The sequence below is a fragment of the Sinohyriopsis cumingii genome, chromosome 8, assembly GCF_028554795.1.
Source record: "Sinohyriopsis cumingii isolate HCF-2022 chromosome 8, ASM2855479v2, whole genome shotgun sequence".
NCBI classification, from domain to species: Eukaryota; Metazoa; Mollusca; class Bivalvia; order Unionida; family Unionidae; genus Sinohyriopsis; species Sinohyriopsis cumingii.
Genome location: NC_142968.1, coordinates 97,673,730 through 97,691,310, shown reverse-complemented (window position 1 = coordinate 97,691,310; position 17,581 = coordinate 97,673,730). Strand labels below are relative to the sequence as shown.

Sequence of the window (17,581 nt, the reverse complement as noted above, 5' to 3'; positions counted from 1 at the left end):
TGCATGTGGCCTTATATCAAGAATATTCCAAACAGGAGTACTTAACTGGCATGATTTCACCATAGTTTTTTAGGGTCTCATGTCTCTCCTTCAAATATGTTCCTAAAACACATAATGTTAGGATATTAGCCTGCTATGTCGCATATCCAGCTCTACTAAAAGATGAAAATCCTCTTTTTCTATCCATCTCATACATATGTATATATGTGTGTATATATATAAATATATATATATCGAGAGAGAGATAGAGAAAGAGCAATACCTCCAACAATCCATGTCATTTTAGTGTTAAAATTGGACAATTCAACTTTTGTTTTGGAATTATTGGTATTCTTCTACAGGTTCTACACATTATTTTTTCAATATCTGTCAATTGAAGTGATTTTGTCACATTTATGGACTTGGTCTATTTAAGACCCTGTTACACCATGATATCATTGTCCTCATGTTGTCATTTATAAGTTAGCATGACATTATTTTTTCTTACTCAGTGAGTAATGGAGAGGTTATTAGTGAGTTAGTAACATGCTGATTAAGATTTGCTAATTTATGCTTTCTTTTTTTCTTGTATTGTTTCAGTAGAGTGTCGACTAAGTGCACAAGTTCAAAGCATAGTCTTGTATGCATCTAAAATGCAACACTATTTTCACTTACTATGTTAGTAATGGTAGTGATATTAGCAAGTTACTATCATGCTGAATTACTAATCTATGCTTTGTTTTATCCTCGTGTGCTGTTTAAGTAGAAATGTTAACTAAATGTATGACACACAAAAGTTCAAAGCAAAGGAAGTCAACTATGACTCTTGTATGAATAAGTATTAATCAGCATGTGTAATACGGAGACATAGGAAGTCTGGGCTTCAGTATTAGTTATTAACATACCAAATTAATAATTTGTGCTTTGTTTTGCAATAGTCCAGAAGGCATCAAATGGGAAGGAAAGATGTTGATGTCCTCAGTATATATCCAAAGCCAACCTCCATTGCAAGTCTTTTGGGGGATGCTGTGGTTCTGTCACACCAACAACAACAACAACAACCAAAAGTTCTTCACTTGGAGTTCCTACTCATTGAGGTAGTGGCCCCCCCCCCCCCAGTTTTAGGCAGCCCATTGTGCGTAAGTCCAGATGCAGAGTTTGTACAGATCCATTGGGTCTATTTCATTATACATTCTTGCTGTCAATGCCCATCCAGCCATCACTGACTGTCCACATAGGGGTCTTTATTTCTGATATAATGGTCCAGCCAACTAGGTTTTACTGGAATCTTAGTAACAGATTCACCTGTATAGCCATACTTACTGTGACATTACCTTAATATGGCAGAGATTTCAGTGAGAAATCTGTCTGTTCAGACAGGCCCTTGGAGTGCTGGTACTGAGGATAGCCAACCAACCATCCCAGCATATGTACTTTTTGATCAAATGGTCTAGCCAACTAGGATTTATGGGGATATTAGTAACAGATCTATCCATTTAGCCATACTGTCAGCGACATACCCTTGCTATGATTGAGATTTCAGTAAAGATTCTGTCCATCCAGCCAGGCCCTTGGAGTGGCTGGTACCGGTGATATTTGGACCGTCTTCTAATGCACCATCATCCAGGCCGATCGTAGGCTAGATAAACCTGCCATTTGTACTCAGGTCAAACTAGGATGCAATTATACAAAGGTGGCAAGAATCCAAGTTTCTTAACCTTCAAGCCTCCAAGCTTTAGACATTGACCTACCCTCTTCACTGCCCGCAGACAGCCTTCTACATTTTCAGGCTCACTGGATCACCCTATTCCCTGAAAACAGTTGAGTGATCCAGATCATTTCAGAGGGGCATCAGATTTCATTTATCAAACTCACACCACTTTTCTCCTCTCCCGTCTTCACAGATGAACCATCAGGTGGAGAGAATGATACCTTTCTACAATAGCAGATATTGTCACTCATCAAAAACAGGCAGTGGATATTGTGCAAAGACCACAATCGCTGGTTTTTTATTTGTTTTGGAAGGTGAACAGCACGTTGTGACCTTTCACGAATCTGAGTCACCTCAACCAATTCATTTGCCACCAAAATTCAAGATGGATACGACAGGATCAATCCATCCATCCATTCAATGGGACGAGTAAGCTGTCAGTTTTGATGAGACCAACACATATTTTCATGTCCCTTTCCACCTAACATTATAGGAATTTCTCACATTTAGATTATCCAGACTTTCTAGTGAACTGAAAAAAGTCAGACTTCTGTTCATCCCAGATTCATATCCATCTGTCGGAAATCAAAGAGTCATCATTTGCTCGCTCTCTTACTTGGATAGGTCATAAAGGGCACCCATACAAGTTCCTGTTCGCACAGTCAAGCACCACTTGAAATGCACAAATGCCTCCTGCTTCCTGTGAAAGCCGGGAAGCAGGATATCACCCATCAACCCCTTGTGCTTGGCATTCTCGGAGGTCACACAAGGTCAGAGTCACCTCATGAAGATTACCACTCATGAGATTAGAGTGATCTCTGCAAGCCTTGCATTCGAACATAACGTTTTCATCCAAGCTATAGTAGAAGCTGTTGGCTGGCATGCAGTCAACTTTCTCAAGTTTTATCTCAGAGATTTAGCTTTGCATAAGCTAACCTTGAATCTGGTAGGGCTAATGGCAGCAGCCCAGATGACCACCAGACCCAATTAAAACAATAAACAGAGTTATTAACTTTGCTGGATTTGCCAGTGCAGTTTTGTAGGTAAGAAGATTTTGGTCAGTATCTTCTTAACCATATGTAGGGGTCACAGGTCTATTGACCCCAGGCTGTGTTGCTTATGTAGTTAGGAGAACATGCTATCATTCACATGGGGAATCCAGCCATTATTCCCTAGAAGGATACCTGAGGTCGAGGTTGGATGCTCAGCATTCCCGCCTATTATCTATTTCCTAACATAATGTGATTGGGGTACTGTTTGAAGGAAAAAGCAGATTTTTAAGTAAATTGTGTTTCTCTGAGAATATTTAACAAATCACATTACATAAAAACCCTCCCAACCAGCCCGCCACATAAGCATCAACGTTAGTATAACACTCTGCTAAAAAAACTAGCGACACCTGGCAAAGGCAAGGGATGGTAATGTGCAAGAGGTATTGTCTTTTGTCTTTGTGAGATAGAAAAGGATGATTTGTGTCTTTTAATAAGGCTTGATTTGTTAAAATATGTGTTTTGTTTATGTTCTTCAGCAATCAGATTTATCATTTATCAAAAAAGTCATCAAAAATAAGTGTAGTATCCAGGTATTTCAATTTATATTTATTATATCAGTATCAATATAAAGTACAAGTCTAAAGCTTAAAATAACCATTCTAAACAGACCTTAATGATAGGATCCAGGTGCAATTATGTTACTTTTGGTAATTCTGTTGTGGATTAAAAAAACAACTGAAATATTTCTAAAGTAGATTTAAAAAAATATAAGTGATGATATCTTTATTTGTTAGAAATGGATTTATTTATTTGTGCATTCTACTGTCTTTCTTTGCATGAAAATGACTAAAATTTCATTAAGTTTATATATGTTTCCTGGATGTGTAATGATGGGACTTCCAGACTTTAGGTATAGAGCTTCCAAATTTCATCCAGGGAAGTCCAGAACTTCCATAATTAAAACATTAATGAAACCCCTGAATTGTGGCCCAGAACTTACATATTCAGAATTATATAGAAAGATTTGTGATAAAAGAGAAAAACTTGTTTGGTTTTACTGAAGTTTGTCTGTTATGATTATAATGATTACAAGAATGCCTTGTCTTAGTGCACTTTACCATTGAGTATATATGTACTCTCAATAATATGATATCCCTATGACAAGGACCTGCCAAAATATCACTTGCCTCTCCCCATCCTCCTAGGGAATTGTTAATTATGTGAGATACTAGATATAAACTCTTATTGACATATATATTTTAAAAGGGATTGTTAATTTTTCAAGAGCTGCATGTCTTGGCCTGTGAGTCAAACAGTTTTTTTCTTCTTCTGGAGTACTGATTTAAAAAGTCTTTTATATGGTAACTTTGTCAGATAAATAGTTTCAAATACATCTATCATTTCCAAGATGGTATCACTTATGTAGGTGTGAAGGACAAATGATAGGCATAGATCTGGTAAAGATTTTAATGTTAATAACTCTGTTCTGCTTTTTACAGGAAGTAAAAATGCCCACACTTTTCTGAAGATAATTGAATTTACTGTTGATGAAGATGGACAGGTGAGATGATTTCAAAATTATTTTGTTCCCACATTTTATTATGTTTGGCAACATGAATATTTCTGTTTATTTCCATGCTTTAGTCAGTCATGTTGTAATACTGTCTGTCCATCCACCTGTCAGACTGTCCAACCATCTGTCATTCTGTCCATCCGTCATTCTGTGCATCTGCCAGTCTTTTACTATATCTTCTCATAAAGTACTGGGTGGAAATTCATAAAACTGTTCTTACGTTGCCCTTGGGGTAACCATCTGCAAATGAGGGTGGAAATCGTCATCTTTGGCTCACACCCATAGGATCTTTGAGAAAAGGTAAAATATAGGAAGTAAAAAGAAATCAGCTACAATGATCTTTTCATATATATTCAGACCAAACTTTATTTATGCAGTAATGCCAGGAAAACACATCATATATTATACAGGTTTTGCTTTGTGTTCCCCGGTTTACTGTCTGGAGATGCATGTGATTATGTTGGGGAATATGGAAGAAGGGTTTGAATATGTAGCAAAAAAACATAAAATTTGAACTGAGGAGCAGTTTTTTTTACTTCCATAATTGCTGATGTAGAAGGTACACGTTTCTGCAAACAGTGAAGATCCATCAGGTCTGGAGATCATAAGACTTGAAGCTTCATTTTAAAATTGAGCTAAAGAAGGCCTTTGCGATTTGCTGACAGAGAATCACAAGCTTACACTTTTGCTCAGAAGTTCTATGATTTCACAATCAGGATCTGTACTTTTCATCAAAATTCATAATTTGAGAGAATGGCATAGGTTCTGTATATCAGTACATTCTTTGTGGTAATTCTTCTATATCAGCCTGTTACATCTGGATGCATTTTTACAAATATTGTAGGCTTATCTTTTAAGTTCAGGGTATAAAAAACAGAATACACAATTTCAAGGTATAAAAAACAAAATACTCATGTATTTTATTGTTGAAAAAATCAGGTGTCCTTGATCATTTACTGAAAACTAGCAGAAAAGAAATGTAATTATTTTTTATTTGCCAAGTTATAGCTTGTTGATGCTTGGTTTAGTAAAACTAAACAGCATTGATACTGCTACAAAGGCAACAGAATCTGATACAGTGGAATCAAAACAAGGTTCCAGTCCTTTCCAATGCTCTCAACTTCTCTAGGGGTTCAGCCATTGTGTCAGACCCTCATCTGTCTGATCAGATTAGGTTTTTGTGCTTCAGAAACCAGTATCTCACTCACTTTTGCCGAGATGGAACTTTCATGTATTCTTTTTGGTGTTATCAAAACCCCTTTATGAACCTTTTGAGTGACTCTCCTTTCAAGAACCTTATCATTGACATTTTTTTTTCTGCTCTGCATAGTGTCAGTAAAGAGAAGAAGCAAGCATCATGCCAGTGGAAAGGGTTGTAAACAATTAAATAGTAATTTTGATTTGATTTCTATTCTTTGCCAATCTGGGTTTCTGGCCAAGATCTAGCTATCTTCATTAATTCCACTTCCTGTTGAGATCCCTAGCTTCAGTCATGTTTGTGCTGGGGATGATCCAGATAGGCTGCTTTGCTTAGTCATGGATTTATGGTTTTTATTTGTCTTCTAAAGAAGGAAGAAAGGTAGGAATCATCCCTCACAGCCTCTTAAGGGTTCCTCTGGTATTTGAGATGGATTGGTCTCACTATCAGGGAAAGCTTATCAGTCCTTCCCTAAGAGGGGTCTTTCATGAGAATGAAACCCCATGAAATTAGGGCCATCACTACATCTTGGGCCCATTTGAATCACTGCTCTTTGGATAATGTAATGAGTGTCGTCTTCTGGCAGTCATTCTCTACATTGTTTTCCTTTTACCCTAAATCTTTGGTACATCATAATAAAGTCATTTTTTTTGTTAAGCCCAAACATTACCGAAAGTAGTGAACTCTGCTACCTTAAAAGTGCCATAGTTTTCTAGACCAGATTTGTTGAGACTCTCACCCTCCTTCCTAACTGGTAAATTTAGTAATGCAGTAATAGCATGTGATGTATTACTCCTATTGAAATGTGTGTGGTGGAAACAAAATTTAATTATAAAATGCTTACAAGCTTACTAAGATTCTTCCTCACTCCTTGCTCTGATGTCCTGTACTTTAGATCCAAGTCAAAAGAGGAAGTTATTTTGTATGTCGGTTGTGACCAAGAAGTTAGACTGAGATTATCTTCTTTTTTATTCTGGTTGTTCAGTACTAATAGGAGCAGGGAATAGTTAGCTTGCACTGATGACTTGCATTAGCAACATGTAAGTATTACATAATTAAAATAAATTTTATCTCCACAAATACATTTCGCACGTGTGTAGTCCAAGTTTGTTGTTGTTGTTGTTGTTGTAGGGTTTAACGCCATTTTTCAGCACAAGATAGGCTATACATGGCAGCCAGTATAATTGGTGGAGGAAGAACCCTGGAAAACCCCGGGAAGAACCACTGACCCACGAGAAGCTACTGGCAGGCTTTCTCACGTACCAACATTAGCCGAGGCTGAGACTCGAACTCGCGCAGACAGAGGTGAGATGGCAGTGATCCGTAACGGTGAACGCTTTAGACCACTCGGCCACTCGGGGCCCCAGTCCAAGTTTGATACCAGAACATAAGTGTATATTGTTTAGTGGTGAACACATCCAGGGTTCATGGTCTTTTTTGTAAGATTTCCATTTTCCTTAATTTTAATGCTTGCTTGATGTCATCACCTTGGGTGTTTTGAATACCTTAAATCATTAAAGATAAAGCAAGTAAACTTTCTAAGAAGACAATGTGTACAATCCCTTCTGTGAATGCCTTTCTTGCACTTTCAGATCTCAGATATGATTACAGAGAAGCATTTGTATCGACCCCTGGCCTTCTTTTTCCCATGGATGGAGTACCTGGTACGTGCGGGCTGGACCCCAGATTCCAAATAGTAAGTAATTTACAAGCCATGATCATTGCACTGATGAATTATCCACAGATACATGAAAATATCATTCGTAACATTAATTTTTTTTTTTTTCTTAAGTAATGGGTCTCTGTCTCAAATATAAATATTTCAGAGTAATGTAAAATTACCAATTTTTTACATAAAAAACCTGTTTCAGGAAAGGAACTGAATAGTGATTTGTGCTTTTCATCAATTGAGTGATTCTTTGGAGTTTCTTATCTCAGGGAAGTACATTTTTCTCTTTCTTGCCTTATCTTCACTGTAGATGAAAATTTTGCACTTTAGTGGTCTAACATCATCAGACAATTTACGTGTTCACTCAGTCTGAATTACCTGCCCTATGGTTTATTGTTTATTCAGTCTAACCCCATATTCAACTCTTGATTATCAATTCTGTCAAGTAATTGATTTGTTATTACATGTTGTATAACCATTCCTGTAATTTTCTTCGGCATTTTTCTTTATTCATATCATCTCCTTCACATTAAGGTCAGCTCATATGACTATTTTCACCTTTGGTTGTCATTGTTATGCATTTTTTTTACAGATGTCAAATCATTATTAAGTGCTGGCTGACAATGTTACATACATAAATTGTTCAAATTACAGCCATGCATGTAATGTGTTTATGAAGTGCACAGTGAAAAACATGGATGGCAATCCCAATTAATATGAACATCTCGCACAGCACCAGCCCTGTTGCCCCTGAAAAATTGTTAAAGCTACATTAAAAATCCAAATGACACACACACACACACATTTATTTTTGAAAGACTGATGACAATGATGTTTCCATGGTATGTCTGTGAAGTTACATTACCACCTGGATTTAATGTGATCCATCACTGTTTACCCACCAGCAGATATTGGTAACTACTGGCAGTTGTGTTGAATGAAATCATTTTGGAAATCACTGCAGTACATCTTGGAAGTTTGGGTTTTAGATATGATAGAGTATACTGTCACATTTTTTAGATCATGGGTCTCAAACTCAAACCACCCTGAGGGCCGCATAACGGCATTTTGGATGGCTTAAGGGCTGCACCACCTTTTTTATCTCTCATGACACCTTGTGATGCCAATCATTTTGTAGGCCACAGCATACGGGTTGGCGGGTATATATATATAATGAATTGATAGTACTCGCACCCTTATCCCAAAAAAGATTTCTTTTCCTATCACCCTCATCCCCAAAATAAAATACAAGCTCAACAACCCTAGAATGCTAAATTGAAAATTTGATATCCAAAATACTGTATGAACCTAAATAGCACGAAACCATAGGAATACTTTTCTTGGAGTACAGCATTAATGACCACAAGGGGAATTATCCTTTAATACAGACTCTGCAATATTGCTTATTAGGCCATTTTGCTTGTCAGTTTCGTAAGGGCTGGCTTAATATAATTGGTTAAATTTTTAAGAAAGAATTTTTTTAATTGATTTGGAGATGTTTCAGTCATTTATTTTGAACATTCTTTTCATTGCAGTGTTTATGTTCAGTTACTGGATCGTCGACAACGAAGACTGGCCTTAATTCTGATTCCTGTTGCCTGCTTTGTGATAGAGAATAGTGATATAGACATGACTTTCAGTGAGGAATCCTGGAATTATCCCCCTTTACAAATAATTTATGAAGATACCTCAGATATCTGGATAAATGTGAGTCACTGTTGTTGGTTTGATCATATATAGATTTTTTTATTTAAAATTTGATGGTTAGATATAATTATGCCCCCACCCTCAACTTTCTTTAGTTGGCTTTCATATTGATTTAACCCCAACCCCCACCCACCCCAAAACACATTTTATGGATTTTATGTGGAGGTAAGGGAAATTACAGAAATACTTTAGTTTTTGTGTTAATTTATTTCCTCATGTGAGATAAGCAACAATTTTTATTACTTTATGTGCCCACCCTTGATTAAAAAACAAAAGGAAACTAATAACCCCAAAATTATATGATGGCATCATTGATTACGTGGTAAACAAATGATATGTCACAGAGTCATGATTCAGTCCTTAATGCTGAAAATTAGTTGCAGAAAATAGAAGTTATTCTCATCAGCAAGAGCAGATAAGAAACAAGAGCAGATAAGAAAGTGCTTGGTAAATGTATAAAATATCATCTCACATCAGCTTTTAATCTGATTCAGCGTTTTGCTTAAACAGTAATAAATATCAGGTTTTAATAAAGAATAATGTGAAATAGAGTTTCTTTACTCTGATGCTTTACTTATTTGACCTTTATTGCCTATTTGAAGAATCTCTGGATTCTTACTTTAATTTAAATAACAAAGCATGCCAATTTTACATCGTGATCAGAGGAAAGTGGATATCATTTTCACATTCAGAAATGTAACATTTTTGCCTTATTTCAGAGAACTCTGAACTAACTGAAACACTAACTTGACAACAGCAACAGCTTTCAGCTTCTCTCTCTGAGTAACACACATTATCCTAGTGATAAAAAGGGAACAGTTTAATGTGACCTTTGCACAGTTAAATTCCAAGTGGCAACATGTACTGTTTAAAAAAAGAAAAGAACAGAATGCACACATAATTGTATATGTACACTGAGATGTCAACCACATGCTTAGTCCTTAGCACATGTCAACTGTAGTGGCCTAGTGGTTAGAGCATCCACCTTGGATGCAGGAGGTTGTGGGTTCGATCTCTGGCCGAGTCATACTAAAGACTTATAAAAATGGTACTAACAGCTGCCTCGCTAGGTGCTCAGCATTAAGAGGTTAGTGTTAGGACTGGTTGGCCTGGTGTCAGGATAATGTGACTGAATGGGACATCATGCTACATGTCTGCGGCATGATGCCCCAGTGCAGACATCACTTTATACTGCCACACTGCAGACATCGTAGCAATATGCCTGAAAAAATTGTTAAAGGTACATTAAAAAAATCACACACATACTCTCTCTCAAAAACAATGTTTGCTATGCAGCTTAAAATGACATAATCATTACATTGCACTACCGTCAATATGCCATCACTTTTTATCTTGGTGTATCAGAAAAATGTGAACTCCCAAGAGAGATTGGATATAAATGATTTATTATTTCTTTTGCCTTTCAAATAATGAAAAGTAATTCTTTTATAATTTTAATAATCTCAAAGTCTTAAAGAAAATTGTAAAGTAACAAAAATATATGATGCCTTTGGAAACCGTAACTGTAAATGTTTTGTTCGAAACTGATATTATCTCAGTTACTATGATACTGAACAATTTCATTGTTCAACAGACCTTTCTTCTTTATATATGTTCCACGATCACATTCATGTTAGAAAACCTCTGCTGTATTTTGAATCCACCAAAATACCATATAGAAAGTCTTCCCACCCCTTCACATTGCCTCCCCTTATGACTGATATTTGGCTGTGGTTGTTTACCCCGTTTTAGCTGTTGCTAAATGTGACATACATCATTTCTCATGTCTATCATAAAATCTGCCTTAAGGATGATTGACCATCCATTGAAAAGACAGTATAATATTGTGTATAAAGGTATTACTTTATCTGTAGCAACCATTATTTTACAACATTTATTGGTATTTGTGTTAATATTTTGCATGCGTTCACTTCACTTTTCAGGTCTTGTTTCACACTGCATAATAGGTGCCTATTGTTGTTTGTTTTCTCCTTCAAATACATTCCCCAATCAAATTAATGTTAGGATAATTAGCCTGCTACCTCATAAAGCCTACTAAAAGGCAATAACTCTTGCCCATTACCTGCCCTTGCCACTTCCAGGTGTTGCTACTTTTTTAGCTTCACTGCTCTACTGATAATATGATACATTTTACTTAGGATTTCATTTATCCTACCCCCTTCCCTATCCTCCTACCACCTCTTCACAGATGCACCATCAGATCGGGAGAAGGATGCATTTCTACAACAGAAGATATGGTCACTCATCAACAAACAGGTGGTGGAGATTGTGCAAAAGCCATAGTTGCCAGGATTTTATTCAAGGTTGTTTCTTATTTGGAATGCAAATGGCAAGTTGAGGCTAATCATCAACCTGAGTCACATGAACCAATTCATTTTGCTACTGAAATTCAGGATGGAGACTGAGATCAATCCATTTCTCCATTCAGTGGGATAATTATACCTTCAGTTTTTTCATGTCCGTATCCACCCACATCATGGCAATTTCTCCATTTTGCTTGGCACAGCATGGTTCATCAGTTCTTAGTCCTACCTTTTAGCCTCTATGTCAGCCCTTAGACTTTTACCAAGGTTTTGGATTACAGCTTCACCCACTTCTGATCAACTTTACAATGACAGCAGCATACCTGGACGACGTCCTCCAGAATTACATGGTAAGTTTTATTCCATTCCAAGACAGAGATTATCTCCGCTCACATTTAGATCTTCTTGGCTTTTTAGTAAATTGGGAAAAGTCCAGCCTTTCTCCATTCTTGTCCATCTGGGTATGTAGTTTTTCACCAACTAGTACAGAATCCTAATGTTCGCATTATCAGCATTATCAAACATGGGTCCATTTCCAACAAGATTTGGATTTGATCAAGAGAGTTCTTGCAACTCGTTGGATTATTCATTGTGCCAGCAGCCTTGATCCCACTGTCTTTGTATGCGCCTCTTACTAATGATGTTGCTAGCACTATGGTGCCTCTTTTCAAGTCCCTCAATCAAACAGTCATGATCATGCTTGAGATATGTTCATTCCTGCGTCAGTGGTACAACTCAGTCTGGCTGACCATAGGGATCCCACTGGAGAAGCCTCAAGTGGAAATAACGTTATTAACCAATGCCATCATGTACAATTGGGGTGCCCACTTGTTACTGACTTCACTACCATCAGCAGCACATGGGAGCCAGGGGAGCAACCCCACCACATAAACCTTTTAGAAATGAAGGCAGTCTTTACTTCCAGAATGATCAACTCTTAAGCAAAATGGTCCTCATTACGTCCAACAACTGTGGTGGTGACTTGCCTCCTCAAACAGCAGTGCACCAAATCACCCAACCTGTGCGTTCAAATTTGGCAATTTTTATATTGGTGTGACAACCTCTTATCAATGTACAAATCAGACACATTCCCAGCAGACTCAGTGTTTTGTTGGACACTCTGTCCAGGAAAGGTCAAGTCCTTCACATGGAATGGTCTCTCCATCAGTTGGTCTTTCTTCGGATTTGCGTACAATGATTGATTTTGTTGTAGCAGGGTGGAATCACAATTTGCCAAATATTGTCTCTCCAGTTCCAGACCCAGAAAATTGGACTGTGGATGCTCTGTCAGTCAGTTGGGAGGGGTTGTGGGTATTTGCTAACCCTCCTACAGTCATGGTACAAAAAATAATCCAGAAGTAACAGGGTCAGAAATGCAAGATGATTCTGATAGCACCTCTCAAAGGGGATAAGTCCTGGGTTAGTGATCTACTCAATCTGGCGACAGTTCTGCCCAGGAAGATTCTGGACAAACAATCTTCTCAAGCAACTACAGTCATGGGTGTTCCATCACTGCCTCAAGCATCTTCTCCTTCATGCTATACCCTTATCAGGACAGCTTTGCAAGGCAAACAATTAAAACCTTCAGTTGTAGACAATATCTCGAGAGCAAGACCATATGAATAATATCATCTCATTGAGTGCCTCAATCCCTCAACTGGCTGACTTTTTTATATGTCTCTTTAAAGAGAAACAAGGCTGCCACTCAATATCAGACACATTCAAGCATCATGTTTGACATGATAGCAGGCATGATAGAGATCTGTTGGATCCTTTAACCAATTTTGATCTCAATCAACCAAAATCCCTCACTCTTGTTTCAAAAATTGAATATGTCCTTGGTCTTAACCTGGCTCTATTCAAATAAATTTGAGCCTTTAGCCCACACTTCACTAAAGTTACTATGATGCAAAAGATGTTTCCCGATAGCTTTAGCTGCAGCATGTAGTTCAGATTGCATGGTTTGGTGATCCTCTAGAACAACAAGGCTTTGTAGCCAAAAATCGGTTACCATCTGTCAGTAATCAAAGAGTAGTTATTTTCTCACTCTCTTATATTGATAGGTCATGATTAGCAGCCATGCAAGATCCTGTTTGCACGCTCAAGCACTAATGAAGCGCACAGAGACAAGTTATGGTATATGCAAAGCCCTCTTTCTTCCAGTGAAAGATGGGAAGTTGGATAGCCTTTGCCTCATGGCTGAAATGGGTTATAGGTTTGGCATACTCGGAGGTCTCACAGAATCAGTCACCCCAGTCCAACAAGCATATCTTTCATGCCTGGCTCATGTCATTATAGCCTTGTGAAGAAAAGAATATAAGCCTTCATTTGTGTTGAGAATTTCATGAAATCGAAGGTCTCCACTTTGAATGTGTTTGAGGGAAAGTGGCAGGTTTTCAGAGACTGATGCAATGTCAATACCATCATTCTATTCAATCCATCAACCCCACAATTTGCTAACTTTTTTATTTGGCTTTTGAGGAGAAACATTTAGCTTACCCTAAAGGCTGCTGCTGCATGATCTCAGACACACTAAGACATCATGGTGGAGTGGATATTGGTCAAGATAAGTGTTTATCAGACCTATTCATCCAATTTTTACTTAAATAAAAATCTAAAATCTCACACCTTGGTTCCCTAAGTAGAATTTATGCAACCACTAGGTCACAGACCAGAATGGAGTGGGGGAGGGAGGCATTTAGTAAAAAGCCTGGACATTTGCCACAGTGAGCCATGCAAATAAGTCTTTTTTCAGACATTTGATCTTTTCTTGCCCAGTAAGTTTGATTTTGAGAAACTTACCGTTAATTTTGTCTAGTTAGAAATCTGGATTCATGCATCTACCCAAGATTGCGAATGCCAGAATTCAGATGTTCTATTGACCTTTTGAGTTATTTTCTGTTATTCATTGCAGACTCATGATATTCTCCACTTTCTGCCAAGCAAATGTGATGAGGAGGTGCCATTCATTTGGTCCAGTGAGAAGTCTGGATTCCGGCATTTATACAAGGTCACAGCATACACAGGCCAGTCTTCAAGCAATCCAGATGTGTTTGATCTGAGTGAAGGTTGGTTCCACAGTTAAATCCATTCTAGTCATCAAGTTAATGGTAGATTAGCATGTAGCTGTTTTCAGCATACAGTTAGTTCTGATTATACAGGCATTCTTTGTAGGTTAAATATTAAGTTAAGAAAAGGGTTTATAATTACTGTCCTTTATAAGCAGGTGTCCTTTATGTTGAGATGTATGCTAAAGCAAGTTTTATAGTAGCTTTTAATATAAAAGCTTTAGAATTTGATACAAATACCTCAGTATGTTTAAAATTAGTCATGATAGTGTTTGCTATTATGCAAAATGAGTAGGCTATTTGTCCAGAGGTGATCTAGCTGATCTGTTCAGCTGCTTGAGACCATGATATGTAATTGCCAAATTGATTAACTGAAACAGAAAACCATACCTCTAACTTTTCTTGCAACATTTGTGCCTGGAGTAAATCAACACTTGTTAAATAAAACTGTTTTTTTAGTCCATGCATTAAAATGTTTATTTGCTGATTATTTTCTGTGTTTTCATCAAGAAAACTCCCAATTCAAATGAGATGCTTTGGGTGCATTTACATCGTATAAGTTCAGCAGTTTCTGAGAAATTTGCATCTTGGCTAGCCAATGTTTTGATATTTTAACCCTATATACACTATGGCAGATCAAGCAGATATGTCTGTGCTTCTTGTCTGTGAATTTCATTGGATGCATCAGCAAGCCACCACATCCAATCGAAGTTAAGTTGTTCAAATTTGAACACTTTCTACATGATGGAAACATTTGGAGCACACAACTTGAATTGACTCATAAATAAGCACTTTTCTACTGCCATTCCATGTTGGTACAAATACCTTTCACTCAAATACACCTGTATTGGCTTCTCTCTTGTATGTATTCATGCTTTTAATGTCAGACTCACAAAGTATCCTTTAAAAGTCAATTGTCTTCACTATTTTGGCTGATGTAAAATGCACTGCTATTACACACTGTGTTAGTCATCATTTCATGCTAGGGGAGGCAACTCATGAAATTGCTAGGGCAAAGCACTAAAATAGCTGCTTGATCTGCCAAGTTGTAGATAGGGATAACCTATCTTAACCTTGGCTAGCAAAGATGGAGAAATGTGGGGATTATTAGGATTTGTTAGGAATTTTTAAATGATAAAAATTACTTTTTGCCATTTTCTCTTTTTCCGGTTATTATTTGTATGTTTTTATTTCATGAGGTTACATATTCAGAATTCATGACCAGGTCATCAAAATCTTACAATTAAAACCACTTGAAAATTTCTCATATAGGGTGCTTGTATCCTTTCCAGGTGTCATGAAGTCTGAGACAACTGAAGTCCCACTGACAAGAGGGGAGTGGGAAGTCTCTGGGAAGCAGGTAAATATTCTATATTGAGGTATCTCATAAAGAGTAGGAACTTTCAAAGAAGCAGGTAAAGATTCTATTTTGTAATAAGAGGTAATTTGTAATAATTTAACATTCTGTGGCTGGGGTACTTCACATTGATGTCCTCTGTCCAACAATATGCATTCATGAAAACTTCTTTCTCAGTAGCCTTGTCAGATGAAAGGTGACCATGGTTTTGCATAACCATTTGCCTCCATTTATTATTATTCTGCAGGTTTTGTTTTCAAAGTTTGGTATCTGAAGAGAAAATCTAATCTTAGCTTACATCAGTCACTGCTGACCTCAAGTGAAAAGACTCTTTTTATTAACAAAATTCATGTGGTTTTGCCACTTTGTCAGTGAAGATTAAATTACATAGCAAAATAAGCTAAAGCACAATTGCAGTTTACATTCTTTCGCCCAGTAAGAATAGAAATTAATAGATATGCTGACAGCAATTGAAAAGCGAGTAAGAACTTGTTTCAGCATGAATTTTTTAGAAATTATGTGTTCTCTTTCTGATTCTTAAATCGTGTTTTTCCATGGTGTTTTAAGTTATCAAGGTACTCAAACACATCAGGCAGACTTTACAGAAAGCATATTTATTGTTGAGATTAACCCATGTACCTATAGCTCTTTCAATACCATTTCAGAATGCATCAGGAGTTGAGGTCTGAGGTCATATGGATCAAGCTTTTCATTTTCCAGTTTGTTAAAACAAAAGGGATGATTAAAATTTCCACACATTTGGCCTCATTTAGAATTGAAATTATAATTGTCTTTCTGGTATACAGAATACATGCATTCGTTCAACGTATAATTTCCAAAATGTCTTACAGTTATGGATACATTTTCTTCAATAACCTCTGTCCTTCTCAGCTGTTCAGTACGTATCAGATACAGTGTGTTGATTAGGTATTATGTCTCCATAATACAAGTTGTAAATTACAATTGTGAATTATGTGAGAAATTTAGAAAATGACAGGTTTAAGTTAGCCGGTAGGCAGTGAGATTAAAGGCACTGCTGTATTAATGTTATTATGAGGGCCTGACATTCTTCTTTGAAAATTAAATGTGTATTTCCAGATTTGGGTGAATGAAGAGAAGGAACTGATCTATTTCTTAGGTCTGAAGGACAGTCCCATAGAAACACACTTGTAAATATTCTGTTTTTGATATATTTTATGTGTAATTCCATTATTCTCTAGCTGCACAATTTTATATACCCTTAAGATAATTTTATATGCTCTTAAGACAGTTTGATATGCCCTTTTGACAATTTTATTTTGTCCTTTTGCTCTCTTTGATGTTTATAACATTTTTAAGTAAACTTCAGGAATAACATGTTTCAATTTTTCAAGTTCTTCTTGGTCTGGAATGCAGCCAACTGTGCAGAAAGGATACTGTGCAAGATGAATGATCCATTTTTATTTTGACAGAACAGTATGAAAGATTTCAGATAGTGCTTTTGCAAACTCTCGTTGTCATTAATTCAACAATTTCCATGTTTGCACAGCTCAGTTAAATCTATAAACAGTAGTCCTAAACATATTTACTCTGAGTTTGCTGCCTCTTTGACCACTAACCATTAATTGATTCTTGACCAAAAGTTGATGGTATTGGCTCTAAAATTATTGACAACTTTTGTATACAGTTTATATACCACTTGCAGTTGAAAGTTCCATGCCATATATTGGTTTTCAGCGAACAAATGTAAGTCATGCAGCTTGACAAATTGAAGCTGATACAGCTCGCCTTCATTATAACACTCTTCATTATAATGTAATTCCTGATATAATGTTGTACTTCTGTGGACACTGTGACCAAAATTAAACAATAATCCTTGCATTTGTCTTTAAAAATTTTGACAATATTAGCTGAAAGATAGCAACATAAAGTTTAGTACTATATCTTTATTTCCTTTATATTTGACAAAATAAAATGTACAGTTACCATTAAGCGAAAATATATTTTTTTTTTAAATAAACAAA

General features: G+C 36.7%; 1 protein-coding gene across 1 annotated transcript in view; it reads left to right on the top strand.

Annotated features, from left to right (window-relative positions):
* Positions 1-17,581, top strand: part of LOC149794205 (dipeptidyl peptidase 9-like) — a 78,213-nt gene that overhangs the window by 12,070 nt on the left and 48,562 nt on the right. Inside the window, exons 5-10 of the mRNA XM_089968312.1 lie at positions 4,182-4,243; positions 7,046-7,149; positions 8,658-8,829; positions 14,068-14,221; positions 15,514-15,581; positions 16,677-16,747. Coding sequence (XP_089824438.1) covers positions 4,182-4,243; positions 7,046-7,149; positions 8,658-8,829; positions 14,068-14,221; positions 15,514-15,581; positions 16,677-16,747 — 631 coding nt within the window. The remainder of the gene's footprint in view (positions 1-4,181; positions 4,244-7,045; positions 7,150-8,657; positions 8,830-14,067; positions 14,222-15,513; positions 15,582-16,676; positions 16,748-17,581) is intronic.